Source organism: Spermophilus citellus (genome assembly GCF_964194105.1).
Source record: "Spermophilus citellus genome assembly, chromosome: 17".
Lineage (NCBI taxonomy): Eukaryota > Metazoa > Chordata > Mammalia > Rodentia > Sciuridae > Spermophilus > Spermophilus citellus.
Genome location: NC_138199.1, coordinates 4,968,045 through 4,989,498, shown reverse-complemented (window position 1 = coordinate 4,989,498; position 21,454 = coordinate 4,968,045). Strand labels below are relative to the sequence as shown.

The following is a 21,454-nucleotide window of genomic DNA, read 5'->3' as shown; positions in this document are numbered from 1 at the left end:
GTTTATGAAAGGTCAGTCAGTTAGGTAGGATAGAGACCTTAGAAGTTCTTTTCTTAGTGCAGTTGAAAATGAACAGATAAATAAATGTTTAAACATCTTGAAAGAAAAGTTTACAGATATTGGCAAGTAAATAGATACAGTGAAATGAGACAATGAAGCTGGGTGCACACCCAGCTTGGGAGGCTGAGGCAGGAGGTTCATAAGTTCAAAGCCAGCCCCAGCAACTTACCAAGTCCATAAGCAACTCAGTGAGACTTTGTCTATATATAAAACATAAAAAAAAGGGTAGGGATGTGGCTCAGTGGTTTAGTGCCCAAGTTCAATCTCCTGTACCAAAAAAAGGGGGGGGGCGGGGGAGACCTTTTTTGAGATTCAGAGACTGGTGGATTGAACAGAGATCAGGAAATTAGGAAGGAGAATTAGTTTAGAAGAAGATGTGATATTTAGAAGTTTGATATTTTTAAGAATTGAGCTTGATAGCTTGTGGAACCAACCTACCAGTAGATGAATGGATAAGGAAACTTTGGGGTGTGTGTGTGTGTGTGTGTGTGTGTGTATAATTGAACATTACTCAGCATTAAAAGAGAATAAAATCATGGTATTTGCAGGTAAATGAATGGAGTTGGAGAATATGCTAAGTAAGCCAATCCCAAAAAACCAAAGATCGAATGTTTTCTTTGATATGAGGATGCTGACTCATAATGGCGATGGTGGGGGATCAGAGGAATGGAGGAACTTTAGATAGGGCAAAGGGGAAGGAGGGGAAGAAGGGGAAGGGAGGGTGAGGGGGTAGGAATGATGGTGGTATGAGTTAGACATCATTATCCTAAGTACATGTATGAAGACACGAATGGTGTGAAAATACTTCGTGTACAATCAGTGACTCGAAAAATTGTGCTCTATATGTATAATATGAAATGAATTGCATTCAGTTATTGTGTATAACAAATTAGAATAAATAAATAATAAAAGAAGACTTGAGTTTAAAATGGCAAAGTCAAAGTGAGAATATATAATAGTAAATGATTGAAGATACAAAACTGGAGTCTAGGTTAAAGAATAGGTCTGAGAAGTCATGGATTCTTCTACAGAAGTTGTCCACTTTGAGGCATGAGTAAGACTACCTTTGAATCAGCCAGAATGAACTCTGGTTTTATCCATTTTACAGGCATATCAGGGTCTGTATTTTATTAAGTTTATTTAGGCAGCGGAAGAAAAGGAGTTTACAACTTTAAAAAAAGGAAAGTTTAAAAACTTGCTCTGGTAATATTGGAGGTTTAAGAATAAATGTGCTGTCTAGCAGAAAGAATTAAAGAACAGCCTGAGGAGGACCAGAAGTTAAGGAAGAAGACCATTGCTGACACAGTGGACATTTAATAAATGTATACCTAAAGAATGAGAGGGATGAACAGATAGAAAATTAGTGATTACCATGGGGGCTGAAGTCAGATGGAATATCAGGAAGGAGCAGGTAAATAAGAGGTACTAGTTCTAACAAGTTAAGGGTGGGGGAAGCCTTGCACAAGTGAGTTAGTAGTATATTACATTATTATAGATGTCTAATTAAGAAACAGAAAGTCTAACCATTCCCATGGGATCTTACTTGTAATTTATTGTTTGTAAAAGAAAACTATTGTCCATAAACTTGCTAAAATGATTTTGCTCCCTTTAATTTAACATGAAAATAAAAATAAAGTTTTCTTCTAAAGTTGAGCAAATAGTTCGAAGGCATTTACTCTCCATCCCATAATTCCCAAAATTCTTATTGAATGATGGATAAATTTAAATACCTGGTAAACATGCATAGATATCCATATTTTAAAATATTTTATCCTATAACACATATCAAAGAGCCATTGACTGAATTATAGTACTATGCGCTCTTTGTACATAGTTCATCTTCATTACTCAGATTTTGCATCTGAGACTATTGCTGAAATTGAGAGCATTTATGAAGGATACTAGGAGATTCAGCTTTAATTATCTGAGAGCATTTATCTTGAGGCAGAGACTGTTTAGTGACCTTTATCATTTCTCTCCTCCTTGTTATTGCAAGAAGGCAAAACTTCTTAAAAACTTTTTATGAGAGTCATTGATAGTTCTGTGGAATACATAGGATAGGTAGAATCTTAATTATCTATACTTTGACAGTATTGTTATATTGAGTGATTTCCTATTAGTGAATTGGTAACTAACTTCTTTATTCTGAAGTCAAAAAGATGACTTCAAAGTATTTCTTCAGACTAGTAAACAAAATATATTTTTAAATTTTTTTATATATTACTGGCGATTGAACTCGGGGCCTCACACATGCTTGGCAAGCATTCTACCACAGAACTTTAATTCCATCTCATATTTTGTAAGTTTTACGTATGCTTCATCTTTGAACTTTAATCATCAATATATTTTATTAGATGAAGAAATCTTGTTACTCAACTAAAAAAAATATTCTAAAGATTATTTCTTCAGTTTTCTCTCCCCCAGGTATTTATTTTGTAACTTTGGTTTTGCTTCTGAAGCAAGCAAGGATTAAGAAATTGAAAAGGGTCCATATTTCAGAATGGCTTGGTACTTTCTATTCTCCATAAACAAAGTTCTCAAAGAAGTATCTCTTTTATTCACTTTAAGTACAGTATTTTGAGAGTTATAAATAATGTTAAGTGTTTTCTTTCCTATTTTTTTGCTATTTGATTTGATTGTGTTATCTTTCATCTTAAGTATTTTTTGTTGAGTATGCTGCTTAAACAGAGTGTTATGTAACTTAATTTTTAAAGTTTTTTGAAAGTTGTCTGAAGAGTTTTAGGTTATTATATTGTGTTTAATTAACGACTTTTTTTTTTTTTTTAATTACAGCTTCAGTATCTGTACATTCCCCACAAAAAAGCACTAAAAATCATGCCTTGCTGGAAGCTGCAGGACCAAGTCATGTTGCAATCAATGCCATTTCTGCCAACATGGACTCCTTTTCAAGTAGTAGGACAGCAACACTTAAGAAGCAGCCAAGTCACATGGAGGCTGCTCATTTTGGGGACCTGGGTAAGTGGCTATCACTTTTTGTTGACTCTGATGAAGAAAGGACGTGAGTACAATATGTGAAACTCCTGTCATAGTGTACTGAACAATGTCATTGGAAGGGACTTTGAAAAAATATATTTAAAGTAGAGCAATGAGTGTTATAGGTGACAACTGTGTTATGTTCCTATAAATATACAAAATGTAAAGCATGACTAGTATAAAAATGAGCAATTTCCAGAAGTATATTTGACCATTAAATACATGAAAAAGATGCCTTACTTCAGTAGTGCTGAGGGAAATCTAAATTAAAATAATGGGTTTAAGCACATTAGCACATATTTAAGGTTTGGTAATTTGAATATTAGTGAAGAAGCAGGGAAATGACCATTCCCTTAGTGATGGTATAAATTGGTGAAAACTCTTTGGAAAGCAGTCTGTTTGATAGTATTGTCAAAATATAAAGTATTTGTGCCATATAGGCAACACTTCTTTGTAAAACTTGGCCCTTGGCGATGCTTGCACATATGAACAAAAATGTGTAAGTATGTGTAAAAGTTATTTGTAGTAGTGTTGTTCATGATAGCAAAAAATTAAGAACAACATATAGATATCTGTTAGGAGAGAAATAATCAAATTTGCTATATCCTGGAATACAGTGTAGCCATTTAAAAGCAGTAACCATTTAAATACAATGTAGCCATTTTAACGTCAGAGAATATCTTAAGATGTCTTAAAGTGAAAAATGGTCACATAGGGGTGCATATAGTAAGATCTCTGTTATGTTAAAATAACTCTCCCCCATAAAGAGATATGTAGGAGATCCTTGTTTTCTGAGTATTTGTTACTCAGACTTCTTCACTTATAAAAATTGCACGTCATAAATAGAAAAAAATTCATAATGAATTGACTTCTAATGAAATTATTCCCTTTTTTGATATCTCTTTGCTTAATATTTTATATACTCAAAGCTAGGATGCCTAATCTTTCTGGGTTGTACTCAACAATGCACTTCAAACAAATGCTTATTGGTCACAAAGTAAAATTATAAGTTTTACTGGACATATTGTTGGTGGGAATTTAAGTGGTATAGTCACTCTCAAACAGTGTGACATTTTCTTGTAAAGCTAAACACAGAATTACCATATGACCCAGTACTTGCACTTTTAGAAACTTATCTTAGAGAAATGAAAATTTTATGTTTACATAAAACCTGTACACAAATGTTTATGGCAGCTTACTAGTGATAAAGTGAATGTCCTTCAATAGCTAAATCACCTGGTAAATTCATACCACAGAATACTACTTAAAAATAAAATGAAATAAACTATAAACACAACAGGGATGAATTTCAAGGGAATTGTGGTAAAAGGCAAAAGCCAATCACAAAAGGAATGTAACTGAAAGCCCAGCCCTTGTCCCTGATGCCAATCAAATAAGGAGGATAAGATTTTGAGAAAAAGGAAAGAAGTTTTATTTCTTTGCTAGTAAAGGAGAAACACAGGGGATTCCTGTCCGAAAGGCCGTGATTCTGCCCATCAGTAGGAACACAGGGCTTTTAAAGAGGTGATTAAAGGATACATTCTGTATGGCCTCTATTGAAGTTGTAATTTACTCTTTAATTTGGGAGATAGTCAATTCTGAGATCTTCTGATACCATCCCCAGAGTCTAGATTACTTCATTCCAATGGTGGGTATGTATTCAAGGACAGATAAGTCTGCCTAGGATAGTGAAAAAAGGTGATCCTGTTTCCCCTAAGATTAGGGAGGGGAAGAGAAAGAAAAATGTCCATTTTAAAAATCATTTGCAGTGGCAGAGCACCAAGGGCTATATTCAAAGCATAAAGTGGACCAATGTTACAGCAGAAGTACATTTGCATAGCATTCTTGAACTGATAAAATTAGAGAAATTAAGAAATTAGTGACTGCCAGTTAGTGATGGGGGAGGTAAGGAGACTTGGTGAGTATGGTTATGAGTGGGCAGCATGAGGAATCCTTGTGGTGTTGAAACTTTAATGTCTTGGCAATGGATACATATATCTACACATGATAAAATTACATAGAACTAAATATACACAAATGAATACAATTAAAATTGAGGAAATCTGGAATAAAATTGGTGGATTCTATCATTGTCAGTATCTTGGTATAATATTGTACTCTCATTTTCGAAGATATTACTGTGCTGGAAATTAAAAAGCTCAAGGGCTCTTCCTTTCTTTCTCCCTCCCTTCCTTGATTGGGATAGAACCCAGGCCTTGTACGTGCTAGCTAAGTAGCTTATTGCTGGGCTACACTCCCAGCCCTTCAAGGGAGTTTTCTATTATTTCTCACAACTCTGTGTGAATCTATCATTATCTCAGGGTTTAATTAGAAGAAATTTTAAAGTCTTGCAAAATATCAGGATTTCCTTAAATTCATGAAGTGATACTATCAAAGATGGACTTAGTTAACATTGATGGCAAGATAGTCATGAGAAATGATGACACAAGAAGTGCTTCAAAAGAGAAACATTTGAATATCAAAGGATTAAGAAAAGTCCTTTTGAAAAATTAATGAAACCCTCAGCTAATTTTATAAATTTTTATAAATTTATATGACCCTTTACAATCATACTGTGAAGGCCAAAAATTTTTCTCACTTTTTTGGTTACCTTAATAAATGGCTTATGGTTATAATGATAAACTAAATTTAAATATAAAGTAAGAGAAATGTATCTTTTATTAAGTTTTATTCTTTGAGATAAGATCCCAAAGCCATTATGGAGAATTCATGACACCTTTATAGCTATATCCACATACCCACAATTTTTCTTCAGGACAAGTGCTCACAAGTGGAGTTATTGGATTGAAAAACTTTTGCGAAGTTTTTCTAACTTGCTAGTTTGCTAAGGCTTTACTGTGTGGTCCTGAATGCTCCCTTGAAAAGATTTTGCCAGTTAATAGTCTTATCACCAGTGCCTGAGAGTGTTGCTGATGTCCCCATGCCCTTGATAGTGCTTATTTATTTATTTATTTATTTTGAAAAAAACATCTTCCAGTTTAAGAGGCAAAATGTCATCTTACATTACTTTTTTTAGTTGTAGATGGACTCAATACCTTTATTTTATTTAGTTACTTATTTTTATGTGGTACTGATAATCAAACCCAGTGTCTCACATGAGCTAGGCAAGTGCTCTACCAGCCCTTTCTGGGATTTCAATGAGGTTAAAACTTTTTTTAAAAAGTAATTTTATGGGGCTGGGGATGTGGCTCAAGCGGTAGTGCGCTCGCCTGGCATGCGTGCGGCCCGGGTTCGATCCTCAGCACCACATACAAACAAAGATGTTGTGTCTGCCGAAAACTAAAAAATAAATATTAAAAAATTCTCTCTCTCTCTCTCTCTCTCTCCTCTCTCACTCTATCTAAAAAAAAAAAGTAATTTTATTTTCCCTCTTTATTGGCCCTTTTTCTTTGGGACTGGTATCATAGGTTATTCATACCATAAGATTATTTTTTTCTTTTAAGAATTTACATATTCTGGGGCTGAGGTTGTGGCTCAGTTGTAGAGTGCTTGCCTAGCATGGGTGAGGCACTGGGTTCAATTCTCAGTACCGTATATAAATAAAATGTAAAATAAAGGTCCATGGACAACCAAAAAAAAAAAAAGAATTTACATGTTCTGAATTAATACTAAGGAGATAATAAGGATTGAGTAACAAAGTATTTTTCGGTAATTTAAATAGTTTTAGATGGTTGTTTTTTGCATTGTTTAGAAACCAAAATCATAGTATCTATAGTTCATTTATTGTGGTTGCTAGGAAACAAATTTTATTTAAGAACCCTCTGGTATCCTTGTTGCTAAAGGTGATTGAATAATCTTTCTATGTGAAATTATTTGTTACCTATCTGCTGACTTTTTTGCTTCTTTTAGGCAGATCTTGTCTGGACTACCAGACTCAGGAGACCAAATCAAGTCTTTCCAAAACCCTTGAACAAGTCTTGCACGACACTGTTGTCCTCCCATATTTCATTCAATTCATGGAACTTCGGAGAATGGAGCATTTGGTTAAATTTTGGTTAGAAGCTGAAAGTTTTCATTCTACAACTTGGTCCCGAATAAGAGCACACAGTCTGAACACGGTGAAGCAGAGCTCTCTGGCTGAGCCTGTATCTCCATCAAAAAAGCATGAAACTACAGCATCTTTTGTAACTGAGGCCCGTGACAAGAGATTGGAGGGTTCTAGCTCAGCCCAATTGCTTATGACTCAATCAGAAGGAATTAGCCTGAATAACAGAACTAACAACACTCAGAATCACTTGCTGCTTTCCCAGGAATGTGACAGTGCCCCTTCTCTTCACCTTGAAATGGCCAGAGCAGGAGCTAGTCAAGTTTCCATGGAAACTCAAGAATCCTCCTCCAGACTTACAATAGCCAGTAGAAATAGTCCCTCTTCTCCACTAAAAGAATTGTCAGGAAAACTAATGAAAAGTAAGTATGTGGTTTTCTTGTTTTAATTCACAAAGCAGAGCTTAAGATGAGAAATAAAAGCATTAATAGTATCTTCTTTTCTAACTGCTTGCAAATTTGGAATGATTTGGAAAGTGGAGTAGAATCACATCAGCGTATGAAAAAGGAGCAGGAGGGATATCTAGAGTGACTACTTCCTCTAAGAGTTGGAAATCAAACCATTATCCATAGATTATCCATATAGGCTTATTTTTTCCGTCTCAATCTATTTTACTGCACTTTGCAGATAAAGTTTTTATATATATATATTTTTAATTGTCATCAGGTGCCGTCAGGTAATGTATTGAGTTCTGTGCTAAGTGTATATTTGGATTTCATTTAATAGCCACAACACTTAAATGAAGTAGGCATTGTTACCTTGTTTTATAAAGGAGAAAATCGTGACTCAGCAAGGTTAAATAACTTGTCGTGGGTTGTACAGTGAGGAACTGGAATTAAAACCTAGGCATATTGACAACAGCATCCCTTTTCTTTCAATTCTCTTCTCTTCTCTTAATAGTTTAGAAATTGCACACTCCTTTTCTTTAGTTATCACCTTCTGGAATTCCCATTGCACAGCCTTTGTGTTTTTCTCTTCTCTTTCATCTTATCTGTTCTTTGTTTTCAAAAGGCTGGTGGTTTCTTCATGGGTTCATTGATTCTCTCTAAATGGGTTCATTGATTGTCTCTAAAGTTGGTTCTTCGTTATTGAGTCAACTTTGGCATGTTATCTTCATTGTAAAATGATTGAATTCTTCATTTCTAGAAACACTTTTATTTTCTTGAAATGTGTTTGCTTGTTTTTCATAGTTTTCTTGTTCCTTTTACCTTCATCCCACCTCTGATCTTGTCTTTCATTTCCTTAAATATTAAACATAGGGCTGGAACTGTAGCTTAGTGATAAGAGTGCTTGCCTAGCTTGAGCAAAGCTCTGGGTTTAATACACAGCACCACCAAAAATAAATAACTTTATTGAATATATATTTCACTGTCTATTGCTTTTATGCATCTGATTTAACATTTGTTTCTTCAGATTCATTTTCTTGATGTGGTGATTTCAATGATTTTTAGCTGTGAACTTGTTTCATGAATTTCTACCACCTTTTTCTAACCAGCTGAGCTTAACTGACCATCTGTTTCATGAACCTACCAGTGGGCATTCTTTAAGTACTCAGGTGTATTTGCATTTGCTATTGTCATGCACTTGGAGCTTGGGTCACTACCTTTCTGGTACTATTTAAAATATGTTTATTTGGGTTTTTAAGGCACTAAACCTGGGAGTAGTCTTGTGGTCAGGAATTGTCAAAGAAGATTTTTTCTTTTTTTTCTCTGGCATCAGAACACTGTTGTGTTCCTCTTAGAGGTCTTTTATTGCCCTCCTGAGTTAACTTTAGACATTCTATTTGTCTAATTTTCCTTGTTTGGGCCCTGGACAGTTGCCCTTTAATGTGAAGGCACTAGGTCTTTTTTATCCCTTCCACCCCCTTAAGTGAATGCTTTGTCTTGACTTTTTTCTATCTGAATTTGTACAGATTGCTATAAAATATAGAAAGCTTTGACTATCTGAAGTTATTTTTTAACAAAACCTAACCTGAACTGCAATGAACTTGTTGCAGAAATATAAATGTGTTTAATTATCGGGTATTGTCCCAGATAGTGCTATATGTTAAACATAGTGTGTCACCCCTATAAAAACCTTAAAACTTCTGAATTTCAAAGTACTACTGGCCCAAAGGTAAGGGAACTGTTTTTACTGCTTTGTGCCCTTTCTTTAACACAACCTCTGATACACTTCCCTTCCCCTTCCTTTCTTGGCTCGGGCATTGATTCTGGGGGGCCTTCAATGTATTAGGCAAAACACTCTACCACTGATCTATATTCCCAGCCCTCTGCTATACTTTTAAAAGACATTTTGATGGGGCTGGGGATGTGGCTCAAGCGGTAGCGCGCTCGCCTGGCATGCGTGTGGCCTGGGTTCGATCCTCAGCACCACATACAAACAAAGATGTTGTGTCCGCCAAATACTAAAAAATAAATATTAAAAAATTCTCTCTCTCTCTCACTCTTTCTTTAAAAAAAAAAAAAGGCATTCTGAGGGAATTCAGTATTGGGATAAGTTTCTTTGAACATATAGTCTGGCATGTTTCTGGAAATGGAAATGTAAGGTTTGTTTCTTTAATTTTCATATACTTTATTGTTTTTGGAAACAGTCTTTGCTTTGATGGTAATTTATTTCATTTAAAAAATATTGATAGCAATGGTCATTACTTTTTTCCTGTTTCAATTGTTATTTTTAAAATTTGTATATAGTAAATTTGACCTTTTATAAAAATGTTTACTTGTCTGAATTTTAGCACATGTATAGATTCTTTTAACTATCACCACAGTCAGGACAAAGAAGAGTTCTATCACCTTTGTAGCCAAACCCTTCTCTTCCAAATTTGGCAACCAGTGATCTATTTTCTGTCTCTACAATTTCGCCTTTTCTAAAATGTCATATAAGTGAATTTATACAGAATATTAACCTTTGAGGTTTATTTTTATAGTTTATTTCTTTTTATTTCAAGTAGTATTCCTTTGTATTGGTATATTTCATTGGTCTACTGGAATATATTTGGATTGTTTTGATTGTTGGTAGTTATAAATAGGAACTGCTGTAACCATTTGTATATAGGTTTTTGTGTAGACACAGTTTTTATTTCTTATCTACATAGGGCAAATGTCTGGTAGTGGGTTTGCTAGATTATGTGCTAAGTATATATTTAATTATATAAGTCCCTGCTAGACTGTTTTGTAGAAAGTACAATTTTTCATTCTTAGCAGCAATATATGAGTTCTAATTCCTTCATATCCCAACCAGCACTAATATTGTCAATGTTTTGTTTATTGTGTTTTTAAAAACCATTCTAATAGATGTGTAGTAGCATCTCATTTTGGTTTTACTCTGCGTTTCCCTGATAGCTAATGATGTCGAATATTTTTTTGTGTATTTCTTATCCATGTTTTTAGTGAATTATTTAAATCTTTCCCATAGTTTATTGGGTTGACTTTTTCATTGTTGAAATTTTAGAGTTTTGTATGTATTTTGGATGTAATTTTTATTTTTTTAAATGTGATTTGCAAATGTCTACTTCCAGGTGAGCATTCCAGTTTGACTTTTGATTCTTTTAACAGAGATTTTCTCAGAGCAGAATAATGATTAAGTCCATCTTACCCATTTTTTCTTTTACAGATGTACAGAGGTCATGAAGATTTTCTCCCCATGTTTTCTAATAAAAGTATTATAGTTTTTACATTTCACATTTTTATATATGATCCTTTTTGAGTTGATGTTGTATAATGTTGATGGTTAGGTCAAGGCTTATGTTTTATGTTTATTTTGACAAATGAATGTCCAGATGTCCAGTTATTCCAACATCATTTATTGAAAAGAATACCCTACTCCATCAGATTGCCTTTGTATCTTGGCCACATTGGTGTAGGCCTCTGAGTCCTCCAACTTTCTTCTTCTTTTTTTCTAAAATTATTTTGGCTGTTCTAATAATCCCCATTATAAATTTTAGAATTATATCGTCTACATCTACAAAAAAAAAAAAAGACCCTTCTGGAATTTTATTAAAATTGTATTCAATTTATAAATCAGTTTGGGAAGAATTGACATGTTAATTATGTCAAGTCTTACAATCCATGAACATGGTATGTATATCCATTTACCTGGGCCTTTGGCTTCTTTTCATCAGTGTTATATAATTTCAACATATGGATCCTTCATACTTTGTTAGAATTATATCTTAAGTATTTCTCTTTTTTTTCTTTTTGATGCTATTGTGAATAATAGTGCTTTAAAAATTGTGTTTTAAAATTTTCATGGCTTGCATATAAAACAATTGTTTTTTTTTTAATATTGATTTTGTATTCTGTGACTTACTAAACTATTATTCCTAGGAACTTTTTTGTAGGTTTCTTGGGATTTTTCTATATAAATAATCGTGGTCTATGAATAGGAATAGGGAGTTTTATTTCTTCATTTTCAATTTGTTTCTTCTTCTCTCTTTCAGCCTTGTTCTCCTGTCCTATTGCACTAGATAGGACATCTATTATAGTGTTGATTAGGAATGGTGAAGCATTCTGTTTTTCTCATTAAGTCTGAGGTTAGCTATAGGTTTTTTTTTTTTTTTAAGATCTGCATTCTTTTTTTTTTTTTTTATTGGTTGTTCACAACATTACAAAGCTCTTGACATACCATATTTCATACATTAGATTCAAGTGGATTATGAACTCCCAATTTTTACCCCAAATGCAGATTGCAGAATCACATCAGTTACACATCCACAATTTTACATAATGCCCTATTAGTAACTGTTGTATTCTGCTACCTTTCCTATCCCCTACTATCCCCCCTCCCCTTCCCTCACATCTTCTCTCTCTACCCCATCTACTGTAATTCATTTCTCTCCTTGTTTATTTTCCCATTCCCCTCACAACCTCTTATATGTAATTTTGTATAGCAATGAGGGTCTCCCTTCATTTCCATGCAATTTCTCTTTTCTCTCCCTTTCCCTCCCATCTCGTGTCTCTGTTTAATGTTAATCTTTTCTTCCTGCTCTTCCTCCCTGCTCTGTTCTTAGTTGTTCTCATTATATCAAAGAAGACATTTGGTATTTGTTTTTTAGGGATTGGCTAGCTTCACTAAGCATAAACTGCTCTAGTGCCATCCATTTCCCTGAAAATTCCATGATTTTGTCATTTTTTAGTGCTGCGTAATACTCCATGGTGTATAAATGCCACATTTTTTTTATCCATTCATCTATTCAAGGGCATCTGGGTTGGTTCCACAGTCTAGCTATTGTTAATTGTGCTGCCATGAACATCGATGTGGCAGTATCCCTATAGTACGCTCTTTTAAGGTCTTCAGGGAATAGTCCAAGAAGGGCAATAGCTGGGTCAAATGGTGGTTCCATTCCCAGCTTTCCGAGGAATCTCCATACTGCTTTCCAAATTGGCCGTACCAATTTGCAGTCCCACCAGCAATGTAGAAGTGTACCCTTTTCTCCACATCCTCGCCAGCACTTGTTGTTCTTTGACTTCATAGTGGCTGCCAATCTTACTGGAGTGAGATGGTATCTTAGGGTGGTTTTGATTTGCATTTCTCTGACTGCTAGAGATGGTGAGCATTTTTTCATGTACTTGTTGATTGATTGTATGTCCTCCTCTGAGAAGTGTCTGTTCAGGTCCTTGGCCCATTTGTTGATTGGGTTATTTGTTATCTTATTGTCTAATTTTTTGAGTTCTTTGTATACTCTGGATACTAGGGCTCTATCTGAAGTGTGAGGAGTAAAAATTTATTCCCATGATGTAGGCTCCCTATTTACCTCTCTTATTGTTTCTCTTGCTGAGAAAAAACTTTTTAGTTTAAGTAAGTCCCATTTGTTGATTCTTGTTATTAACTCTTGTGCTATGGGTGTTCTATTAAGGAATTTGGAGCCCGACCCCACAATATGTAGATCGGAGCCAATTTTTTCTTCTATCAGACGCAGAGTCTCTGATTTGATATCAAGCTCCTTGATCCATTTTGAGTTAACTTTTGTGCATGGTGAGAGAAAGGGATTCAGTTTCATTTTGTTGCATATGGATTTCCAGTTTTCCCAACACCATTTGTTGAAGATGCTATCCTTCCTCCACTGCATGCTTTTAGCCCCTTTATCAAATATAAGATAGTTGTAACTTTGTGGATTAGTCTCTGTGTCCTCTATTCTATACCATTGGTCCACCCACCTGTTTTGGTACCAGTACCATGCTGTTTTTGTCACTATTGCTCTGTAATATAGTTTGAAATCTGGTATCGCTATACCGCCTGATTCACACTTCCTGCTTAGAATTGCTTTTGCTATACTGGGTCTTTTATTTTTCCATATGAATTTCATGATTGCTTTCTCTATTTCTACAAGAAATGCCGTTGGGATTTTTATTGGCATTGCATTAAACCTATAGAGAACTTTTGGTAATATCGCCATTTTGATAATGTTAGTTCTGCCTATCCATGAACAGGGTATATTTTTCCATCTTCTAAGATCTTCTTCTACTTCTCTCTTTAGGGTTCTGTAGTTTTCATTGTATAAATCTTTCACCTCTTTTGTTAGGTTGATTCCCAAGTATTTTGTTTTTTTTTTTTTTGGAGGATATTGTGAATGGAGTGTTTTTCCTCATTTCCGTTTCAGAAGTTTTGTCGCTGATATACAGAAACGCCTTTGATTTATGCGTGTTGATTTTATATCCTGCCACTTTGTTGAATTCATTTATTAGTTCTAGTAGTTTCTTTGTAGACCCTTTTGGGTCTTCTAGGTATAGAATCATCATCTGCAAATAGTGATAATTTAAGTTCTTCTTTTCCTATTTTTATGCCTTTAATTTCTTTCGTCTCTCTAATTGCTCTGGCCAGTGTTTCAAGAACTATATTGAATAGAAGTGGTGATAAAGGGCATCCCTGTCTTGTTCCAGATTTTAGAGGGAATGCCTTCAATTTTTCTCCATTCAGAATGATGCTAGCCTGAGGCTTAGCATAGATAGCTTTTACAATGTCGAGGTAAGTTCCTGTTATCCCTAGTTTTTCTAATGTTTTGAACATAAAGGGATGCTGTACTTTGTCGAATGCTTTTTCTGCGTCTATCAAGATGATCATATGGTTCTTATCTTCAAGTCTGTTGATGTGGTGAATAGCATTTATTGATTTCCGTATATATATTGAACCATCCTTGCATCCCAGGGATGAATCCTACTTGATCATGGTGCACAATTTTTTTGATGTGTTTTTGTATTCGATTCGCCAGAATTTTATTGAGAATTTTTGCATCTAGGTTCATTAGAGATATTGGTCTGTAGTTTTCTTTCTTTGAGGTGTCTTTGTCTGGTTTCGGAATCAGGGTGATGTTGGCCTCATAGAATGAATTTGGAAGAGCTCCCTCTTTTTCTATTTCCTGAAATAACTTGAAAAGTATTGGTATTAATTCTTCTTTAAAGGTTTTGTAAAACTCCACTGTATACCCATCCAGTCCTGGGCTTTTCTTGGTTGGTAGTCTTTTGATGGCTTCTTCAATTTCATCCATTGATATTGGTCTGTTCAAATTGTGTGTATCCTCCTGACTCAGTCTGGGCAAATCATATGACTTAAGAAATTTATCGATGTCTTCACTATCTTCTATTTTATTGGAATATAGGTTTTCAAAATAATTTCTAATTGTCTTCTGTATTTCTGTAGCATCTGTTGTGATATTGCCTTTTTCATCCCGTACGTTAGTAATTTGAGTTCTCTCTCTTCTTCTCTTCGTTAGCATGGCTAAAGGTCTATCGATCTTATTTATTTTTTCGAAGAACCAACTTTTAGTTTTGTTAATTTTTTCAATAGTTTCTTTTGTTTCAATTTCATTGATTTCCGCTCTGATTTTAATTATTTCTTGCCTTCTGCTACATTTGCTGTTGTTTTGCTCTTCCTTTTCTAGGGCTTTGAGATGAAGTGTGAGCTCATTTATTTGTTGGTTTTTTTCTTTTTTTGAGGAGTGACCTCCAGGCGATGAATTTCCCTCTTAAAACTGCTTTCATTGTGTCCTGTAGATTCCGATATGTTGTGTCTGTATTTTCATTTATCTCTAAGAATTTTTTGATTTCCTCCTTTATGTCTTCTGTAACCCATTGATCATTCAGTAACATATTGTTCATTTTCCATGTGATGTAGGATTTTTCCTTCCTTCTTTTATCATTGATTTCCAGTTTCATTCCATTATGATCAGATAAAATGCATGGTATTATCTCCACCCCTTTATATTTACTGAGGGTTGCCCTATGGCATAATATATGGTCTATTTTTTAGAAGGATCCATGTGCTGCTGAGAAAAAAGTATATCCACTTGATATTGGTTGATATATTCTGTGTATGTCAGTTAAGTCTAGGTTATTGATTGTGGTATTGAGTTCTATAGTTTCTTTATTCAACTTTTGTTTGGAGGATCTGTCCAATGGTGAGAGAGGTGTGTTGAAGTCACCCATAATTATTGTGTTGTGGTCTATTTGATTCTTGAACTTGAGGAGAATTTGTTTTATGAATGTCACAGCACCATTATTTGGTGCATAAATATTGATAATTGTTATGTCTTGTTGGTGAATGGTTCCTTTTAACAGCATATAATGTCCTTCCTTATCCCTTTTGTTTAACTTAGTCTTGAAGTCGATTTTATTCGATATGAGGATGGCCACCCCTGCTTGCTTACGAGGACCGTGTGCGTGGTATATTTTTTCCCATCCTTTCACCTTCATCCTGTGTATGTCTTTTCCAATCAGCTGTGTCTCCTGGAGGCAGCATATTGTTGGATTTGTTTTTTTAATCCATGATACCAGCCTATGTCGCTTTATTGGAGAGTTTAAGCCATTAACATTCAGAGTTACTATTGATATATGGTTTGTACTTCCAGCCATGTTTGATTATTTATCTTTTTTTTTAAATTTAGTTTGTTTCTCCATGATTATCTTTCCCCTCTCCCTTTGTCTTTACCGAGGCACTTCCCACTGATGGTTTTGGTAATTGTTTTTCATTTTTTCCTCGTGTAGTGTTTTGCTCAAGATGCTTTGCAGTGCTGGTTTTCTGGCTGCACATTCTTTTAACTTTTGTTTATCATGAAAGATTTTTATTCGTTGTCATACCTGAAGCTTAATTTTGCTGGATACAGAATTCTTGGTTGGTATCCATTGTCTTTCAGTGTTTGAAATACATTGTTCCAGGACCTTCTTGTTTTCAGCGTCTGTGATGAAAAATCCATTGTTAACCTTATTGGTTTACCCCTGAATGTAATCTGCCTCCTTCTCTTGTAGCTTTTAATATTTTCTCTTTGTTCTGTATATTGGATATCTTCATAACAATGTGTCTTGGTGTTGGTCTACTGTGATTTTGTATGCTGGGTGTCCTGTATGCATCTACAATTTGTATATCCGTTTCCTTTTTGTTTCTGGAAAGTTTTCTGTAATTATTTCATTCAGCAGGTTACTCATTCCCTTGGTTTGAATCTCTATATCTTCCTCTATCCCAATGACTCTTAAGTTTGGTTTTTTTATGTTATCCCATATCTCTTGGATGTTTTTCTCGTGATTTTTTACCTGCCTTTCTGAGTTGGCTAGACTCTTTTCAAGATGATATATTTTGTCTTCATTATCTGACGTTCTGCCTTCTACTTGTTGCACTCTGTTAGTGATACTCTCATTTGAGTTTTTAATTTGGTTTATCGTTTCCTTCATTTCTAGAATTATTGTTTGATTTTTTTTATAATCTCTATCTCCTGATAAAGATGATACTTCTTCTTTTATCTGTTTATGTAATTCGTTTTCAATGTGTTCTTTCACCGTTTGAATTTGCTGTCTCATATCCTCTTTAAGGTTCCATTCCATCTGTCTAAGGTGTTCCTTGAGTTCTTTATATGACCATTTTTCTGATGACTCTAGGTCCTCCTGAATATTTAGGCTGTCCTTCATTGTTTGTAGTCCTTTTCTTCCTTGCTTTTTCATGCTGCTCATGTTACTTCTTATTCTCTTTGACTGCCGAGTTACTGTTTACTCCTATAAATTTATTTGATGCTTGGGAGGAAAGGTATTAGAAGGGAAGGGAAGAAGTCACTAAAGAGAATGAGAGCAAGCAGGTAGAATTCAAGGAAGGGGGAATAAGAAAATTGAAAAGACAAAAGAAGAAAAAAAATAGGAAATAAAAAAAGAAGAAAAAATTTTTAAAAAATATAATAATAATAAAAAAATAAAATTAAAATTAGAAGAAAAAAAATTAAAAAATTTTTAAAAAATTTAAAAAACAAGAAAGAAAAATGAAAATGAAAAAAAAACCCAAATCAAAAAAAAAAAACTGATAAATGCAGTTTTAGAGTTTGATTAACTTCTCTTCCAGTAGGTGGAGCTGTGCCCACCAGTCCAAGCTTCTCCTGTCAATACGCGGGAACCAATCACTGTGCAGCAGCTCCTCCTCCCAGACTGGGCGAGTCTCCAATCCTGAGTGCCTAGGGCCTCCTCTTGTGTCTAGTCGCTTCCCCACTTTTCCTCTAGCCAGGCCCCTCTCACCTGTGACGCTCACCACAATACTGGCTACACACCACGTCTGCTGCTCCCAGGAGCCCTGTTTTCATGAACGACTGGGCACACTCTCCCTGTTTGCCATTCCCTCAGACCCTAAGTTTGTAGAGCTTGGGGCTGAGAATCCTAAGCGAATTTTACTTGCCCTCCGGTAGCCACACCGCCGGTAGCTGGTGCAAGAGACCTCAGCTGTCAGCACTGATGGGAGCGGTAGCCAGGAGTTCCGTGCCGCGGGTCCCGCGCCACGTCTGATTCCCTCGGTCTGGCTGTCGTGCTCACGGGAGAGCTGGGGGGGGGGCCCCTAAAGGTTTCCCCCCCGATGTGTGGAGAAGGAAGGCTAGGGAATTACACACCTGTAGCCGCTGGTTTCAATGAACTTATCTCCTCCGCCGCAGTCTGGTGACGTCAGTTCTCTGCTGTGGTGGTGTCTCTTGCAAATGGCGACAGTTCATTTCCCTTTGCCGGGTGACCAATGCAACGGATGGGTCCTGTCTGTCTCTCCTAAGCCCCGTTTCAATCCTGTGGCCACTACCTATGAAGGCTCGGTTGGCATTTACCTCCGTAGGATCAGAAGGGCCGACCAGTTGTTTCAGCAGGATGGATTAGTGCTGAGTCATACCTGTTTGTCTGCGGGAAGCAGTCGAACGGGAGCTTGAATTCAGCCGATCCGGGCTCAGTGTGTGTTCTGAGAGGCCCAGACTGTTCGCCCCAGATCCACATCAGCTCAGCATTGCCTAGTGATCCTGAGCAAACAGCATTTAGACTGTTTACAACTCCCTATGCCTGCGCAGCTGAAGAGGTCAGAGACTTGATCTCTTCGCGCCCGCCGCCATGTTGGATCTCCCCTAGCTATAGGTTTTTTATAAATGCCCTTTATCAGTTTGATAAACTTCCCTTCTTGTGCTAGTTTGCTGAAAGTTATTGTTGTTTTGAATCATAAATGGGTGTTGAATTTTGTCAGATACTTTTTTTCTGTGTTATTTGATACGACTGGTTTCCTTTTGTCTGTTAATATATTGGATTATATTGATTGGTTTTTGAATATTGGATCAGTGTTGTATTCTCAGAATAAACTCCACTTGCTTGTGGTATATTTTTATTTGTTGCTGGATTTGACTTCCTTTTTTTTTTTTTTTTTTTTTTTTTTTACATGTTTGTAACTTTGTCTTGTATTGCTTTTATGTGGTTTGGGTATGTCAGATTTAGTTGGTTGATGATGGTATTCAGTTTTTCTATATCCTTGCAGATATTTTGTTTGCGATCATATTACTCTATTACTGAGAGAAGGTAGAAGTGTGTTGACGTCTCCAACTATAATTGTGAGTTTTTCCAGTTCTTTTTATTTTTATTATTGTTGTTGTTGTTATTATTATTATTGTGGATTGAACCTAGGGGCACTTTACCAGCAAGCTACATCCCCTGCCCTTTTTACTTTTTGAGACAGGGTCTCACCAAGTTGCTTAGGGCTTTGCTAATTTGCTGAGGCTGGCTTCAAACTTGTAATCTTCCTGCCTCAGCCTTCTGAGTGGCTGATTACAGGTATGTGCCACTGCATCTGGTTCCAGTTCTTCTAATTCAGTCTGGTTTTGTTTTATGTATTTTTGAGGCCCTGTTGTAAGGTATATACACATTTAGAATTATTTACTTTCTTCGTGAATTGTGTCTTTTATCATTGTATATACTTTTCTTTATCTAAGTCATGGTATACATTCTTCTTTTTTGTTAATATTTTTTTAGTTGTTGATGTACCTTTATTATATTTTATTCATATGTAGTGCTGATAATTGAACCTAGTGCCTCACACATGCTAGGCAAGCACTCTATCATTGAGCCATAATCCCAGCCCTGTATATACTCTTCTTTATAATAACATTGCTTGTTGTGAGATCAGAAATATCTGTTGTCTGATTTATATAGATAATCCAACTTTCATTTGATTAGTGTTTATATATCTTTTCTCATTTCTTTACTTGGGGCTGTCTTTACAATTTTTATTTGAAGTGAGTTTCTTGTGGGTTTCATATAGTTGGATCATGTTACTTCACCCATTCTGACAATCTCTGTGGGGTTTTTTTGTAAATTTAATTAGTACAGATTTTAATGTAATTCTTTAAGTTAAATAATTACTGCAATGTGATTATAATATAATATGTAAGCATAATTATTGGTATTGGTTAATATAATTTTATTATGATCATAGTAAATATAACATGTTTGAATTCACGTCTACCTATTTGTTCCTTGTTTTCTATTCCTTGATTTCTCCTTTTCTGCTTTCTTTGTTTTTTTAAAGACAGAGAGAGAGAGAGAGAGAATTTTTTTTTAATATTTATTTTTTAGTTATCGGCAGACACAACACCATTGTTTGTATGTGGTGCTGAGGATCGAACCTGGGCCGCACGCATCCCAGGCAAGCGCGCTACTGCTTGAGCTACATCTCCAGCCCCCTTTTCTGCTTTCTTTTGGATTCTTTGAAATTTTTTAGTTTATTGAGTTCTTTTTCTTTTTTTATAATATTAGGAATTGAACTTAGGGCCTTTTACCATTGAGCTGCATATCCAGCCCTTTTTATTTTTTTTATTTTGAGGCAGTCTTGCTAAATTGTTCAGGGCCTCACTAAGTTGCTGAGGCTGGCCTCAAATTTGAGATCCTTCTACTTCAGCCTCCAGAGTCACTGAAGTTCAGGTATGCACCACTGCACCAGGGTGTTTTTGAGTTCTTCTTTGTGTAGATTTTTTGTTGCTTTGCATACTTTTTACAGTGTACTTAAAATCAATATTCTGTGACTCCAGAATGTGGAAACTTACCATCATATAGATTTCTTTATATTCCTGCTTACATTTTGTAATTGTCAACTGTACATTGAAAGCCTTTCAGAAAATGTTGTAATTTTTGCTTTCAGTTGTCATACATGGTTTAAAGAACCTAGGAGAAAAATGGTCATCTTTTATTTACCCAGTTATTTGCTATATATGTTGTTGTTCCTTTATCTTTGAAGTTTAGTTATCGTTTCATCATCTCAAGAATTTCCTATAGGGGCTGGGGATGTGGCTCAAGTGGTAGCGCGCTCGCCTGGCATGCGTGCGGCCTGGGTTCGATCCTCAGCACCACATACAAACAATGGTGTTGTGTCCGCCGATAACTAAAAAATAAATATTAAAATTCTCTCTCTCACTCTCTATTTAAAAAACAAACAAACAAAAAATTTAAAAAAAATTTCCTATAGCATTCCTTTTCTTTTTTGGTACTGGGGATTTTACCCAGGGGCACTCAACCATTGAGCCACATCCCCAGCCCTTTTTATTCATTTATTTTTTTATTTTGAGACAGGGTCTCGATAAATTGCTTAGGCTAGTTTTGAACTTGAAATCCTCTTACCTCAGCCTCCTGCACTGCTAGGGTTATAGGCATGTACTACCATGACTGGCCCCTTGCTTTCATTCTTGAAATAATTTTCATTTGGTAGAGAATTCTGTGTTGGTGATTTTTTTTTCTTTTTTAACCACTTTAAAAAGTTGTTTCTTTGTTTTCTGGCCTGCATGGTTATTGGTGATTATTTTGCTACATCTTGGTATCATTATTACTATGTATTTAACACATTGCTTTTAAGATTTTTTTTTTCCCTCTTTAGTCTTTAGCAATTTGGTTATGGTATTTAAAAATGGATGTGAATTTCTTTGTTTTTCTTCCTACTTGAGGGTTACTAAGCTTCACATTTGTATAAGTTTGGGGGATTTGGGGAGTTTTCAGCCATTCATTCTTTAAAAATTGGCACTATAGTGTTTGTCCACTTCTTCTAGAACTCTGATGATCCTAATGTTAGAGCTTTGTTATTGTT

General features: G+C 35.3%; 1 protein-coding gene across 2 annotated transcripts in view; it reads left to right on the top strand.

Moving 5' to 3' along the window:
- Positions 1 to 21,454, top strand: part of AKAP10 (A-kinase anchoring protein 10) — an 86,503-nt gene that overhangs the window by 11,294 nt on the left and 53,755 nt on the right. For both annotated transcript variants that reach the window (XR_014019376.1, XM_081271513.1), the window contains exons 3-4: positions 2,854 to 3,036; positions 6,925 to 7,482. Coding sequence is in view for 1 of the 2 variants with exons in the window: in XM_081271513.1 (XP_081127639.1) it covers positions 2,854 to 3,036; positions 6,925 to 7,482 (741 nt within the window). In the remaining variant the exon portion in view is untranslated. The remainder of the gene's footprint in view (positions 1 to 2,853; positions 3,037 to 6,924; positions 7,483 to 21,454) is intronic.